This window comes from Urocampus carinirostris, chromosome 1 (genome assembly GCF_059441175.1).
Source record: "Urocampus carinirostris isolate Australia breed hairy pipefish chromosome 1, RoL_Ucar_1.0, whole genome shotgun sequence".
Classification (NCBI taxonomy): domain Eukaryota; kingdom Metazoa; phylum Chordata; class Actinopteri; order Syngnathiformes; family Syngnathidae; genus Urocampus; species Urocampus carinirostris.
Genome location: NC_142349.1, coordinates 27,061,441 through 27,077,241, shown reverse-complemented (window position 1 = coordinate 27,077,241; position 15,801 = coordinate 27,061,441). Strand labels below are relative to the sequence as shown.

Below are 15,801 nucleotides of genomic sequence, written 5' to 3'. Positions count from 1 at the left end.
AGGTATTTGGACAGATCTCATGCCCATGATAAATGTTCTAATTAAGCACATTTTTAGAAGAAGCAAACTTACTGCAGTTATAACTCCCTCCAGTCTATTTGAAGTAAGATCATTTGCAAAACTGACCCAGCAAATTAAGTATGCAAAGGGCAGATACAAAATGAACATCTAAAGGTTTTCTTGTGGTTACATCTTAATGTGACTGCTATTGTCCTTACACAGGGGGATGCAAACCGCTCTTACTCGGATGACGACAGGTCTTCCTGTAATTTTGAGGACAACGAGAAGCATAAGGACTCTCTGCATCTCTCAGGTATTGAATGTCCCCCGCATTTGTCAGTGACTTTATATTAGTCCACCCCATACAATAGTCATAAATCTGGTAGCCGCTTTGCTCTGATTTTTTTGTTCAGACTCATTTTTCTCAGCAAACTGGTATCTACTAAACATCTACAAAGAACGACTAATATTTCTGTCCACAACACATTTCTTCTTCAAAAAAGAGTGATGCATCACACTCAATAAATTAACATGTAGAAACACATTCAAGTGTAATCTATTTGGGAATTAGACTGGGAGGGTATCACCATTATGCTCATCGCTTGCACTTTCGAGGTGCTTTAACACGGATTAAACCTTCCCTTGACTATTAATGGTCTATTATGTCAATTGGGAAATATATTCTTGAAAGTAATGGTGTTTAAATTCCACTCACCTACCTGTAGTAATGTGGAGGTAAAAAGAAAAGGAATAACAACTGATCTATGTCTCCAAGCGGTCTCTGGCCCTTTCATACATAATAGCTTTTTGCCTTTTGACACAGACCCCAAAATCTGCACACTGACCCCTAATGGACACTTGGACTTGGGCCCAATGCCTGCCAGCTTATTTCCTGGGGAGAGGTTTAGCTTTGCTCTTGGATCGAGGAAGAATAGTGTCATCTCCCTTGGGAGGGCCAATGTGGAGCAGAGTGCTGCAGTAAGTGACCCATTAACATATTCATGTTTCGTGAAAGTAAATTGATTTGTGCTTTTAATCGGACATAAAGCATATTAAGTTATTATTGTTCTATATATTTGCTGACTATGGATTTCTGTAAATTCTTGGAGTGTCCGTGACTGTATAAAAGACTTTCCCCAGCAACAAATCATTGGTTTTATAGTGGCGTTTTGATTTGCAAACGATCTATATGATCAAGTAAAAAGGACTTTTAGTTGATTGAAAATCCTCTACGTGGTTTAAAGCAGGACTGACAAACTAGCCCTCAAGAGCTCCAGTCCCGCAATTATTTATTTATTTATTTGTTTTTACATTTTTCTTATCCTAAAACGGAGGATTCAAATGACTCGGTTCATTATCAAGCTCCTGCTGAGCGTTCTTATCAACTAATTATTTTAAAATGTGCTGGAGAATTAAAAAAATTACCCCTGATTTTAAGTTAGTGAGAGAAAGAAAATTCTCTTTCAAGCATTTCTACAGACTAACTCAAAATTATAACTGCAAACAAGGTTTACATTTGGCCTACATTGGTCTTAACAGTAACGAGCAATGATTATATAAATGTTAAACCTTTGGCGGATATTGGTAATAAATTGCTCGACAGTTATCTGTCCAAAGTAAGAAGAGAGAGAGAGTTGTAATAATATTCTGAGCCAAAAATACGTTCAAAAAAACTGTTTACTACCCCTTTTCGAACATGTTATGTGACAATATTTAGTTTGTTGACTCATTGTTTTTGTCCTGTTTTTATTTTTATGTTCGAAATAAAAGTTTTCATTCATTCTATTCTTTTCTATTCTATTCCTGAAGTAGAGACATGATCAGTTATAAGCCGAAGCAACATCGAAATACTCATTCTTCAAAATCCAAAGTTTCAGGAAGTTATCTTTGTCTCTTAGTATCCAGGTGGCATTTACCACAATTGGGGTCGCCCACTGCCCCGCCAGTATCAGGCCCCGTGGGCACGTCGCTCTAGCTGGAACAGCCTAATCGGAAGCCGCCCCTGCTCCTCCTCTTCTCCCTCGGCCAGTCCGGCCTACAACTCTACCTCAGCAAGGCCTTTCTATGGCTACGGCCTGGGAGGTCTCAGCGGGGTGGTTGGAGGAAGCCTTCGTATCCGCGGTCCCCGGGCTTCCTCATCGCCACTGCGCCAACTCCATAGCCTGCACCCGGATGAAGAGGAAAGCCTTCTCTCACCTCCTGCTGTCGCATCCCACAAGCTTTATGTTCGCCACCCCATTGTCCAGGGGCCTTTTGCACCTAGTAGGGACCGTCGGGCTCTATCTTTAGAGCTTCCCCAATTGCTGGAGGTCCCGAGAGCTCCTCATCTTCCACCACTTTTTCCTGTGTCCCCATCTGCGCTGCATGCTCGCCAGAAGAGTTTCCCTGGAATAGTCATTGGTGAAAGCAGAGGATGTGAGACTCGTAGTGTCATTGGTGGGATTTACCAAGACTGTAACGGAAAGACTCCTCTTACGCAACTTCTTCATACATCTCCTAAACACCAGACTGAGCAGGCTTGTAGGACAAACCAAAGATTGATTTCAGAAGTTTTCCCTCAAGTGAACACAAGAAGCAAGGTCCATGAAGACATGGATGATGAGCTTGACTATGTAAGTTTCTGGTTTTTGTTTTTGTTTTTTCTATATATATACATGTAGTCATTTGTTGGCCTGGAGAGGGATGAAGGTCACCAGGCTATACTTGCCCAAGCCACACCACAGGAAACAGTGTCTCTACGACCATAGTGGTTAAGGGATCCAACCAACCAACCAACCAGCCTACCAACCAAACAGCCATCAGATAATGTTGAGTCGAGGACACGGCTACAAACTCTGGTCCTTGATAGTTCCTATCCGTAGTATTTTCAATATTTATCCAGCATCAGGATGGTCCTCAATATAAATTGAGTTCTCGCCTAAGCGTGTGTTGTTTAGACACCTTACCTCAAGGGTCACTCAAACTGCTGTCTGAATGGCAATGGGTGAAGGGTCTGTAGGTAAACAGATGTAATCATGACTCCAGCAGTGCCCCGAGATTTTTTTGCTGAATATGTAGTTTCCTGCCTTTTTATTCTTTAGGTGTGAGCACATGACTAAGTTACCAAATGTGAAGTGTCTTTGAGTGTCCGGAACTTGCCACCAACAAAGTAGCTACTGCTACTATGTCTCCAAGGATGACACAAGATTTGGATGTAACGATGGGGCTTAAGGAGTTTGTTGGGAGATGGAAACAAAGCTTAAAACAAGGACAGCTTGTCACCCAAACGTAATCCATAGAGCAAATAAATCAGCCATGTTAGCTTGAGTTTTCATGCATCCAGTAAACGAAATGAATTAAAATATGAGAGTAGACAACCATCAGTCCGGTTATTTTATTCACTCTTCCAATAAGCAATTGTTTATTTATGTTAAACTGCTATAGTTCCACAGACTAATTTAATCAGACATCTTTTTTTAATTGTAACCAAAAATATTAATATATTGTAAATGCGTATATCATTCTGAATTGTTTTCTTAAATATAGTTATTCTAAATATTTTTTTTTTCACGGATTTATTTTATTGCTTACTCCCAGGACTGTTTTATCTCCTCTTACTTTGACGAGAGTGAGATCTTATTAAAATTTGAGATAAAGTATTAAAAATGTTCTCCTCACTTCATTTAAGAAAACTGTCACGGACAAGCATCAACAAGCTACATGTTGGATTTGATGACATTGGTCATTTTTTTCCCTAAAATATGGTACACAGTGGGTGCAGCGTTCAATTGAGTACTGTATTAGTAGACTCTCAAAAATTGTTTTTATTTTGTTGGTTTACGTAGAATATACTTGTTCTTTTTGCCATCAGTCCAATAACTTTTATTAACATTGATACATTGCCGTTGTAATCCTAGAATGTGGTTGTTGGTTGGATCCCTTCATCACTAGGGTTGTAGGGGCACCATTTCCTGTGGTGTGTCTTGGGCAAGTACAGCCTGGTGGTTCTCATCCCTCTCCAGGCCAAAATATGTTTCCAACTGGTCTTGATCTACGCATGTTAAGCAAATGTGCTAACCATAAAATGCCTTATTTTTTTCTAGCAGTTCAGTGGTTGTTTTGTGTAATTTGCATGTGTTTTTAATAGAATAGAATCAGTAGGGTGGAAAAAGGATGGATGTTTATCCGACACTAAACAGTCTAATTTCACAGATGAAGTTTCAACTGAACAAAGGACTACGATTTCTGTTAATGTGCCCTTAACAGGTCTTGTATTTTAGTATAAGCGTTTACACATGCAAAAATCTACTCTCATCTGTGGGGTTTCCAAGCACTTTGTGTAAACTCCGCACTTCTTATCTATCTGGCCCCGTGAGAGCCCTACTGTTTCCATTGTAAACACGGTTGTGTACGAAAGAATAGCGGTTAATTAGAAAAGACTATCCAGACAGCGGGAAGGGCGCTATACAGATGGTAAAGTTAGCAAATGCTCCAAGCTGTTTCTGTATGGGTTTCAATTCTGTAAGTAATTTAAACCTTGAAGGCATCAAGCCAGCTCAGTGAATGTTTATGTTTACCACACAAAACGTTGAATGGACTGGACTGATAGGTGCTATCTGATGCAGAGCCTGTGCTTCCGCGTCCAAAAGATGATGGAGGCGCACAAACCAGACTGGTGTGAGACCAGAGAGGACTGGTCAGTGTTTCTCTTCTCTCCACAGAACAAGTGAGTCCCCAACATCTACCTCATCTCATCATTCACCCTCTCGTGATGTCATTACTTTGAGATGCTTCAAATTAGCCCCAGGATATTTCACAGCTGCGAAAATAAATTGCCCCCTCCCTATCTCATACAAAGACTCCATTAGAGTATTGATTGCCATTTCAAGAAAGAGACTTAGGAGGCTTTTCTTAATATCCTACATCATCTTGTCCGCTTTCACTCGATGCAGCTCTTTCATAAAATGCATTGGAATGTTGCCACATGCATTGTAAAACCGATTATTATTTTTATTTAGTTAGATTCCCACCCTTCCATTCATGTGTGCAGTGCTGTGAAGATATGTAATTGCTATTGGGCAATGCAATCAGCCCCACATACCAAAAATGTGGAAACTATGTTCGGTGTATATCATCCCGTTGTAGCCCTTTTAATTCCAACCCTGTTCCGCATTGCAATAGCAGGCTGACGCTCTGCTCACATGTCGTGATTTGCCAAAGACCATTGTAATAATTTTTGGAACAGGTGGATTTACAAAAAGACAATTACATTACCCTTTTCTCTTCATTGTTTTCCCTTCTGTCATTTTGAACACGTTAGGTTTCGCCAGGTCTGCCAGTCCATCATCGCCCATAAGCTGTTCGATTACGTGGTGCTGGCTTTCATCTTTTCCAATTGCATCACAGTGGCGCTTGAGAGACCCAAGATCCTCCAGGGCAGCTTGGTAAATCGATCAGATGCACATGTGACTCACACTTCCAAGGAGAATATAAGTTGGAAAAAATATAGCTCCAAAGTGAGAAAAATGAATCTGTAAACGACAAATAATTGTTAGATTATTTATGCAAGTAAAGTAGTGCATATTGGTATGGACATGATATCTACACTACCGTTCAAAAGTTTGGGGTCACGCACATAATTTCCCTATTTCCATGGAAAAATCACACTTTTATTTACCAAATGAGTTGTCCAATGACTATGTGGTTGTGCATGTATTAATCTATTCCTTTTGTTGGCCAGTCTCAGATCTGGCTTTTTCTTTGCCACTCTGCCTTGAAGCGCAGCATCTTGGAGTCACACCTTCATTGTAGAAGTTGACTCTGAAGTGTTGCAGGTACTATTTAACTAAGCTAGTTGAAGCAGGTCAGACAGTTATTTCTCAAACCAAAGAGTCTAATGTACTTGTCCTCTTGCTTGGTTGTGCCTTCTACTTCTCTTTCTATGATGGTTAGAGCCTGTTTGGGCTGTTCTCTTTAGAGAGGAGATCTTCAGTCTCTTGGCATGTTCTCGCATTAAATAGCCTTCATCTCTTAGAACAAGAATAGACTGTCTAGTTCTGGGTGGCCAACCTGGTCTTCAAGAGTCGCATGTCCTCCATGTTTTGGAGGTTTCGCTTCCCCAACTCAGGTCATGCAAATATAAAGCTTGTTGGCAAACTGTGTGGGAGCTTGATAATGACCCAGGTGATTTGACTCACCTGTAATTGAGCAGAGAAACTCCCAAAACATGCTGGACATGCGGCTCTTGAGGACTCTAGACTCTAGTTTCACACGAAAGTTGTCTTTTTCTGGCCATTCTGAAACATAAATCATACCCAAAAATGTGATTATCCAGATTCCCGACTAGTTCAAAGCAAGGTCCGTTTTATAGCCTCTCTTACCAGCTCAACCTTTTTCAGCTCTTCTAACAGTTTTGGACAAGAGTTTTCTAATCATCCATTAGCCTTCTAACACATTTAGTAAACATAATGTATCATTCGAACACTGGAGTGCTGGTTGCTAGAAATGGGCCTGTATACACCTATGTAGGTATCGCACGAAAAAACATACATTAGCTTGAAGAGTCATTTACCACGTTAACAATGTATGGGGTGTATTTCTGATTAGTTTTATGTTATCTTCATTATAAAAGGTTTTTTTTCCCTAAAAAATAAGGAAATTTTGAAGCTACCCCAAACGTTTGAAAGTGTCTGTTTGTCTTTCTGTCTGTCTGTGTTTCTGCCGTCTGTCTGTCTGTCTGTCTATAATTAATGTGAAACAATTGGTTCAAAATATTTAGTCATAAGCCAGACCTTCATAAAAAGTGTAACCAGAGTTTCTGTCCACTTTAGAAAGAAATTGACATGCTACAGCTATGCCATTTTTTTCCATTACAAGAAGAATTTCCTTCAAATAAATGTTAGTACCTTGCTTAGTGTAGAAAACCCCATAAAAGCATAACAACAATGTGTTGATGAGCGCGTCTTTGAATTGATTGCTTCTGACAAGAGTCTTTCTGTCATAGATCATGGTAAATTAACTTTTATGGAGTAAAAGGTGCCGCAGGGAAGGCTTTACTAATCCTTATTGTCGCATCATTTTTTTAAGTGTCAACCTCTCTTATTGCCTGCCTGTCTCTTTCAATTCAGGAAAGGGTGTTTCTCACAATATCCAACTACATCTTTACGGCTATCTTTGTGGGCGAGATGACACTCAAGGTAACGTTTTACTCTGCATTTATATAACAGGCAATGAGCGCAAAAATACACACATAACAACAGAGTTCATCTAAACTGTCATACACACCTAATTTAATCCATCCTCTAAAGTTCCTTTTCTTTTTTTCCAATTTCCTCCTTGCATCCTCTTGACTTTTTCCTCCTACTGATGGTCTCTGTTTTCCTCTGTGATGCTTTGGCACAAGTGGGCCATCCATTATGCACTCCCACGATCAATTATTAAACGATCACTTGCCGTCAAACAACCGCAGACTTGTCAGCCCCCCGGCCGAGTTGTACATGTATCACTCTGTGTCTCTGAACTTTGAGTGTCTAGAACACGTGTCATGTGTTTGAATGCGTGCGCGTGTAGCATTCATCTCACTGCAGGTTGCCACTGTTGTGCTTAGTGTCAGTGTACACGATGGAACCAAGTAAAAGGCACAACACAGTAGGCTTGATAAAGTTGTACTCATGTTGCTCAATTTTTAGATACGTGGTCATTTTTTTGTTGTTTGTTTTGTTTTTAGGAGGGGTAGGACTTTAAAGGGGCCATTATGGGATGTGTTGATTGTCATCTGCAGGTATTCTGGAACTAGGAGTAGGCGATATTGGGATTTTTTTTTTTTATTGATCCGATCCAAGTAAAATACAAGATTTTAGGCACTGAAATGACTTCATTTTGTATTAAATAACTGCATTACAAACTTTAACTATACAAAAATCAATAACAGAAATATTTCTATTACAGTTGTTTTAGAACAAAAGAAAAAGTCCACAACACGCTGCACTTGCCAGCCTCTGCCTCTGGCAGGCATGTTTGTTGGTGATAGAAAGGAGTGGAGAGGTGTTGTGTAACGATTGTGGGATTGTGGACGCGTTTGTAAGGACGGGCTGGGCACCCGTATGATGTGGCAGGGGTAAACCAGTGAAAGCTGTCGGGCCCTGCTGTTGAACAAAAGAGTGTGTTGTGTCACCCTGACCCGAGTGACATGGCCGCTTTCTGGTGTCCCATTTCATCTGGAGGGACGAAAGCATGACCAACTTAGGTGAATAACTTGTTTGGGTGTTTAGGCGATTGGGTTGGCCATAGTCCAAAAAATTTGGTGTGTTTTTTTTGCTATTTTTTTTCCCTTTTATTTTCTTTGTTATTGTATGTGTTTGTCTCTGCTGTCGGTCACCTCTCTTGAGGGATATGACCAAGGTAGATAGATAGATAGATGGTAGGCGTGTGCACATATATTTGGCCCGCTTTCTGCCTTGCAGGTAGGATGCAGCGAAAGGCCAAGTAAGGAGAGTTGCTAAAAATGTGTGTCAGTGACACACGTCACACACCTAGACATAATCATAGAGATTTGTCAAGGCTGCTGGGTGAAAGAGAGCAGGGCTGCGCTATTTACACATAGAAGCTGTGCTTTGAGCTAATTGGTGGAGGAACGAAGTCTCGATGCAATAACAATGGTATTTGAATGCATCCGTCCACCTCTATTTAGAACAGGATGTGGACATATTTCACATTTTCACATGATGTGGACCCGATGGCAAGTTGACTTACAACAGCATTCTCATTCGACCAGATAAGACATTGGTTGAAAAATGAGTACCGTATATTTAGATTTCATAATTGTCATTTAAAATGTCTATCAAGGGTTTAGTTCAGGGGTGGGCAAAAAAAAAATGCAAAACGGCCAGGCCAGGGCGAAAAAAGGATTAATTTTATTTCTGGTATATACAGATACAGTCTTTACTCTGAAACCTCAGCAATACATGAGGGTAAATGATAATTCCTCAAATAATTGTTGGAAATATTATTTTTATTGTAAACTTTCTAATCATGCAAAGTTAGAAAAAAATACTTAAATATGGGAATTTTTGGTTTAGGATATCAGTAACAATATGCATTCATGAATAAACATGCAGACATCTACAATCTACATGTACAATTTATATTTCGTTTTGTGTCTATAAATATACCATTTCATCAAAATGTCTTTGAAATAAATGCAGAGAAATATATATGCCTCTCATTAAATAAAATGCATTGGAAAACTGAAAATGCAATAGAAGTAACTAAGAAGTTTTGTTGTTGTTGCTGTTTTGTGCCCAAAATGTCTTGATAAATAAAAAATGTACTTAATTTAAAAATAGCAGGTAAAAGAGTCAGATATATGAATGTTGGAAACACAGGGGAAGAGAGTGACACAAAACCAAGACATTTTTAGCAGTAGTACTTTTTTTACCATTTTATATCACACCACTTACATTACATTATCACCAGGCAGGATGTTCCAAAGGTTTTGGGCACATTTGAAGTACCCCATATCTCCTTAACTATGAATGGTAGTATGCTAAATGTTTTGCCATTCTCAAGCGAATTTTTTTTTTTTTGTAAGGCTATTGTTTTTTTTTGTTTTTTTTTTTATTTCTTTTTAGACCGATTAATGGCGTTCACTCAACTGGAAAAAGTGATTTGTGTGATTATATGTTCAAAAACTGACTTGTTGTGTGTCATGTGACCCATGGTAGTCACATTGAACATATTTGAACATGGCATGTCAAAATTGAGATTACAAGCTTTGTAAATTTACCAGAAGTGTTTTATATCCTTTATAGTTTCTGAGATATTCAATGCCAAAATGTGCCCTAGAATTTTGGAACACCTTGTATTTGTAACATTTGGCAGCCCGAATTCAAAAGGTCGAATATGGCCCGCAGGTCATAGTTTGCTTATCCCTGGTTTAGTTTCTTCTAACGGTAATAGATGCAAGAGAATTCTGCTCCTTTTCTGAGGTTGAGGGGACTTCCAGTTCCATCTTTCCAGTGTAGATTTTCCATGCTCCCTCCAGGTTTTTCTCCATTATTGCAGGTTACTTTACACTGTAGCTGTCTGTAGTATGGCACCACACCACACGGTCGCCTCTTTTTTTTTTTGCTGAGCAGCATGATTCTTCTTCAGGCGACAATCGTCCAAAGCTGCCCTGAGCTAATCCTACCATGAGTTGCACCAGACTCCAAAAATACCTTATTGCTCATTGCTTAATTAAAGACTATAGATTGTCATTGTATATGAGTGTGAACGATTGGTTAGATGTCGTTTGAGTGGCCGGTGACACATTGCAGACACTTTCTCTCAAGTAGGCCTCAACTTACCCAGATGAGAGGATGTGCATTACAAATTGAATGCTTGTAAAAACCTCCAAATATGTTCAGCTCTGTCAAATGTTTGATGAGTAAGTTCTGTGTTTACAAATGCCCAAACATTCTTGATGGGATAAACGGTTAACACTCAATCCAATCCCTGGTTCACTACTCAATACCTGTGACATCTCACTCACTATTTTTACTGAGTATGTGCCTAACTTCTTCTATTTCAAAGCTCAATACAGAATCTGTCTTCCGGTGTATAGTTATAAGATGGATGTGCGAAAATTCGACACTGCTGCCTGCCTGCAGTTGTTTGATGATCGTTTTGCAGACGCCTTCATTCTGAAGTTTTTATTTGCCTTTGTGCTGTTTTGATGTTTGACGAGTGAAGACGAAAGAGTAAAACAACTTGTTAGCAACGACCGAGCTTTGTTTGTGTCCTATAAGAAACTGTTTCACCTTCCTTCTCTTGTCTCGTCTCCAGGTGGTTTCCATGGGACTATACATGGGGGAACAGGCATATTTGCGGAGCAGCTGGAACATTCTGGATGGCTTCCTGGTTTTTGTGTCTTTAATTGACATTGTGGTGTCAATGGCGGGTGGGGCGAAGATCCTGGGTGTGCTCAGAGTCCTTCGTCTGCTCAGGACATTGCGTCCGCTCAGGTGCAGCCAAAGATAGTGTGTGTTTTTCATTAGATAGCTTGATGATGTAATGTAGCATAATCAATGAAGCAGGGTGGTTTTTGACCATTTTCGTGATGACATTTAAAAAGCATAGAGGCAAATTTCAATGTAGATCTACAATTTTCTTTTACAAATTCCATGCAATTGTATTCCTCCCAATGTAAATACATGTTCCACTCCTCAGGGTGATCAGCAGGGCTCCGGGTCTAAAGTTGGTGGTTGAGACCCTCATTACCTCACTTAAACCCATCGGCAACATTGTCCTCATCTGCTGTGCTTTTTTCATCATCTTTGGTATCCTTGGTGTCCAGGTATGCTGCATTTTTAGACATTTAAGCATGATCATTGGTTTAGGCTTTTGTCAAATTACCACTGATTTAGAAATAAAATAACTTATTTACTTATTTAGTTGCTAATCATTTGTGGATGGAGATCCATCTTAATTATCCAAGTCCCATTTGTTTTGGTTTGTTTTCCAACAGCTTTTCAAAGGCAAGTTCTTCTACTGCTTAGGGCCTGATGTTAAAAACATCACCAACAAATCTGATTGCCTAGAAGCCAACTTGAAGTGGGTTCATCATAAGTACAATTTTGACAACTTGGGGCAGGTTAGTGCTGTTTTGTGTGTACAGAATATAGAGAAGATGACTCATTTCATTGTTACGTTTTTCTTCCACTATTGCTTAGGCCCTAATGTCCTTGTTTGTACTGGCCTCTAAAGACGGTTGGGTCAACATCATGTACCATGGTCTAGATGCCGTCGGTGTTGACGAACAGGTAAACATTCAAAAGTTAAAAAAAGGACATTACCGTAAATTCCGGACTAGAGAGCCCACCTGATTATAAGCCGCACCCACCACATTTTAAGAGGAAAACCGATTTTGTACCTACACAAGCCGCACCTGTATATACGCTGCATGCGAACCCAAACCCGACTTTAAGTCCCGCGATTGAAACTAAATGTCCTTCATTAAATTACACAGTCCAAAAATCACAGCCGGCAAAATGAACGCAAAATGATACCGGTACTTAAGGTTTGATGCAGACCTGCAGAGTCCGGGTACCGTTGAAAATAATCCAAGGAAAAAAGTGTATATTTCCAAAGGTAAGGGTGAGAAAAATATATATCCACTATTGTCCGCCACGTCCAAAAACAGATCTGTCTGTTCCTCACCTTTACGCCACTTCCCGTCACCCCCCGTTTGTTCCGCCCCTCCTTTTTCATTCGCCCGTGCAAAACATATCAGAATTAGTGTCTAAAATATATACAAATAAATACATTACAAAAATATACAGTTGCAAATACATATTATACATGAGTTACATATATTTACACAGAAAGACGGTACACTGAGAGAGTTTTCAAAGCTTTAATAATAATGATATAACTTTCATCCCAAACGGTGCCTGTGACAAGGCAGTTAAGGGTAGCAACACGCTCGCAACACAGTAAACGGGTCTGGTAAAAAAAACATACCGTACTTGTAAAAATCACGGTAAACCGTCCTCATCTTCCTCCTTAGAACTGAAGCCATCAAAGTCGTCTTCCTCGGTGTCGGAGAGAAACTTTGTCATATAGACGTTGTCCCACGCTCCCTTATTCCAAAGCACGCTAGCAACGCGCTCACAACACAGTTAACGGGTCTGGTACAAAGAACATACCGTACTTGTAAAAATCACGGTAAACCGTCCGGACTACTCGATTGCTTTTAGCTTGAAAGCTGCGTCATGTGCCTTTCTTTTTGCATTTTGCATGATGAGCGTATGTTTACGCTAATTTAATCTATGCATCTCGGATGGGTCTCGCCTTGATGCGGCGAGGGGGCTTGCGTGTTCCAGTGACCCTGGAGAGCGATACCGTCGGGAGTTTGCTCCTGGTAGGGTCACCCATGGCGGGCCGGTCGCCGGGGTAGGTTCCAGACAAACAAAGACCCCAGCGTGTCGGTACACTGTGAGGTGGCAGCCCCACCAACCGACTATGCTGCGGAGGGCTAACAACTCACCCAGGAGAATCCCCCTTTGTTATGAAACTGACCAGAGAAAGAAGCCGGACTGACCAACACGGTAACGGACCCCAGCCTGCCCCCGACCAACGAGTACGGATCGACCTTCGTCGTGAGACCCGTGTCGCCACCTGGAATGTCCAGACACTCCTTCGCCCCGGAGCTGCCACCGTGCTGTCCCGAGAGCTCTGTCGCTATAACATCACCCTGGCAGGGCTCTGTGAAGTACGATGGCAAGGCAATGGTGAAACAACAGCTGGCAACCATTGCTACATCTGGAGTGGCCCCGAGAGTCGGACCGGCCTTTACGGTGTGGCTCTTGCCATTCCAAAAGCCCTCCGAAGGTCCCTCATAAGCTGGACACCCATAAGCGACAGACTACTGTATGCTCGCTTACTCCACCATCACGGCAAGATGACAGATGATCGTCGCCTACGCCCCCACCGATGTCGCTGATGAGGATGCGAAGGACGCGTTCTTTGACCAACTCCACCAGGCTGTCGACCAAGCCCCACCACACGACGTCACCATCATCCTCACTGATGCCAACGCCACTCTATCCAGCAATGATCGGTCCCCCGGCTCACCTGTCGGCACCACCTTCGTTGACAGCACAACAAACGACAATGGCAACCGCCTCCTCCTCCTCTGCCACCAAAACAACCTCTGTGTTGCTGACACCTGGTTTCCCCGGAAACGCATCCATCACTGGACATTGTACAGCCCAGATGGCAGAACCAGGAAGGCATTGGACCACATCCTGATATCACAACGCTGGAAGTCATTTGTAACCAACTGCCGGGTGTTCAGAGGAGCACAGCTTGGCAACACAGACCATCGTCTGCTGGTGGCCCAGCTCAAGCTAAAGCTCCGAGCCAACCAGCACAAGACTCTGCCTCGCCCCGACTCAGCTACCCCAACATCGCCAGAGACTTCAGTTGCTCCATCCGCCGCACTCTCGATGCCCTGGCTCCTGAAAAGCTGACAGACTGGGCGGCCTTCAAGGAAAGTGTCCTCCAGTCTGCTCACAATGTCCTCGGACGCCCGCGATCCTCCCCGAGAAAGCCCTCAACATCATAGACCAGCGGCGTGAGGCCCGGCTCCGAGGCGACCTCACAGAGTATCGGAGACTGAACCGCCTGCGCAATGTGGCCATCGCTGAAGATAGGGAGAGGTTTTGGCAGGCAGAAGCCCAACAGCTTGAGTCCGCGGCCAACAACAACAACATGAGCCGCGTATTCAGTCTACTACGCCAAGCCCGTAGCGGCCCACACATGAAGACAGCCCTGGTAAAAGACTCAGACGGCAACCTCATCATGACAGAAGCCAACAGCCTCGCGTGCTGGAAGGAGCACTTTAGCCTCCTCTTGCAGCACAGCACCATCCCGTCTGATCCCACCCACCTAGTGGCTGCAAACACGGCACCTCCTAGCGACGCCTGCTGCACAGACCCTGTAAAACCCGAGAAAGTGAGAGCTGCTCTGAAGAAGCTGAACACCAAGAAAGCCCCCGGCATCTGTGCCATTACCGGCGAGATGCTCAAGGCCGGCGGTGATGGCATGGTGGAGTGGCTAACCTGCCTATTCCATCAGGTGTGGGAATCGGAGCAGCTGCCCACCGACTGGACCAGAGGAGTCATCATGCCCTTCTGGAAATGCAAGGGTGACCGGCTTGTCTGTGGAAACCACAGAGGTATAACCTTACTCTCCATCCCGGGCAAGGTCTTTACCTGGATCTTGCTCAGCCGTGCCCTTCCAGCAATCAGAAGCTGCCGCCGTCCCCAGCAGGATGGCTTTATGCCCAACCGCTCCACAACGGACCACATCTCTGCCGTCCGTTTGCTGATAGACAAGACCCGTGAATTCCGTAAAGATCGCCATCTGTATATCGGATTCATTGATCTGAAGGCCGCCTTTGACACCGTCTGCCACTCTTCACTGTGGAACATCCTCCAAGCTCTCGGTGCACCACCCAAGATCATAGCCCTGTTCAAGCTGCTCTACAGCAACGCAGAGAGCTGTGTCCGTATCAACGGCATTGACTCCGACTGTTTTACTATATCCAGCGGCGTTCGTCAAGGCTGCGTGGCTGCTCCCGGCCTTTTTAATTGCATTATCGACCATCTGATGTTCAGGGTTAGTGAGCACATCCCCGGAGTGTCTTTCGGCAACTACCACCTGACTGACCTGGAGTATGCTGACGACACCATCATGCTCAGCACTTCCTACAGCCAGCTGAGAGACGCTCTGGGCATTTACAGCGAAGAGACAGCGCGGCTTGGCCTCCAAGTGAGTTGGACGAAAACCAAGTTCATGTATGTCGGTGATGGACCAGATCCACCTCCCATCCAAATTGGTAGCGACATCGCAGAGCCTGTCAAGAGCTTTGTGTATCTGGGGTCCATGGTGAAAGACAATGGGGACTTAAAACCAGAGATTCTCCGCAGAAGAGCCCTGGCAGCATCTGCTCTGCAGTCTCTCTGGAAACCACTCTGGCGGCACCAGACCATTGCACGCAAGACGAAGCTCCGCATTTACAACCTCGCCGTACTCTCTATCCTGCTATATGGCTCAGAAACATGGCCCCTGAACGACACCCTGGCCACAAGAATCGACGGTTTGGATGGCAGGGCTCTCAGAACCATCGAGAACATCAGGTGGCCCCAGCGAGTCTCCAATAAAGAGCTCAGAGCCCGCACGTGCCAGCCCCGAGCATCTTCTTTGGTCGCACAACGCCGCACCCGCTGGTTTGGCCATGTCCTTCGTCTACCACCAGACCATCCGACACAAGCCATT

General features: G+C 43.0%; 1 protein-coding gene across 1 annotated transcript in view; it reads left to right on the top strand.

Annotated features, from left to right (window-relative positions):
• Window positions 1-15,801, top strand: part of LOC148374127 (voltage-dependent T-type calcium channel subunit alpha-1I-like) — a 229,772-nt gene that overhangs the window by 184,782 nt on the left and 29,189 nt on the right. The window contains exons 15-24 of the mRNA XM_088332864.1: window positions 223-313; window positions 824-978; window positions 1,899-2,612; window positions 4,605-4,705; window positions 5,300-5,423; window positions 7,107-7,175; window positions 10,804-10,982; window positions 11,188-11,314; window positions 11,486-11,611; window positions 11,691-11,780. Of these exons, the coding sequence (XP_088188990.1) occupies window positions 223-313; window positions 824-978; window positions 1,899-2,612; window positions 4,605-4,705; window positions 5,300-5,423; window positions 7,107-7,175; window positions 10,804-10,982; window positions 11,188-11,314; window positions 11,486-11,611; window positions 11,691-11,780 (1,776 nt within the window). The remainder of the gene's footprint in view (window positions 1-222; window positions 314-823; window positions 979-1,898; window positions 2,613-4,604; window positions 4,706-5,299; window positions 5,424-7,106; window positions 7,176-10,803; window positions 10,983-11,187; window positions 11,315-11,485; window positions 11,612-11,690; window positions 11,781-15,801) is intronic.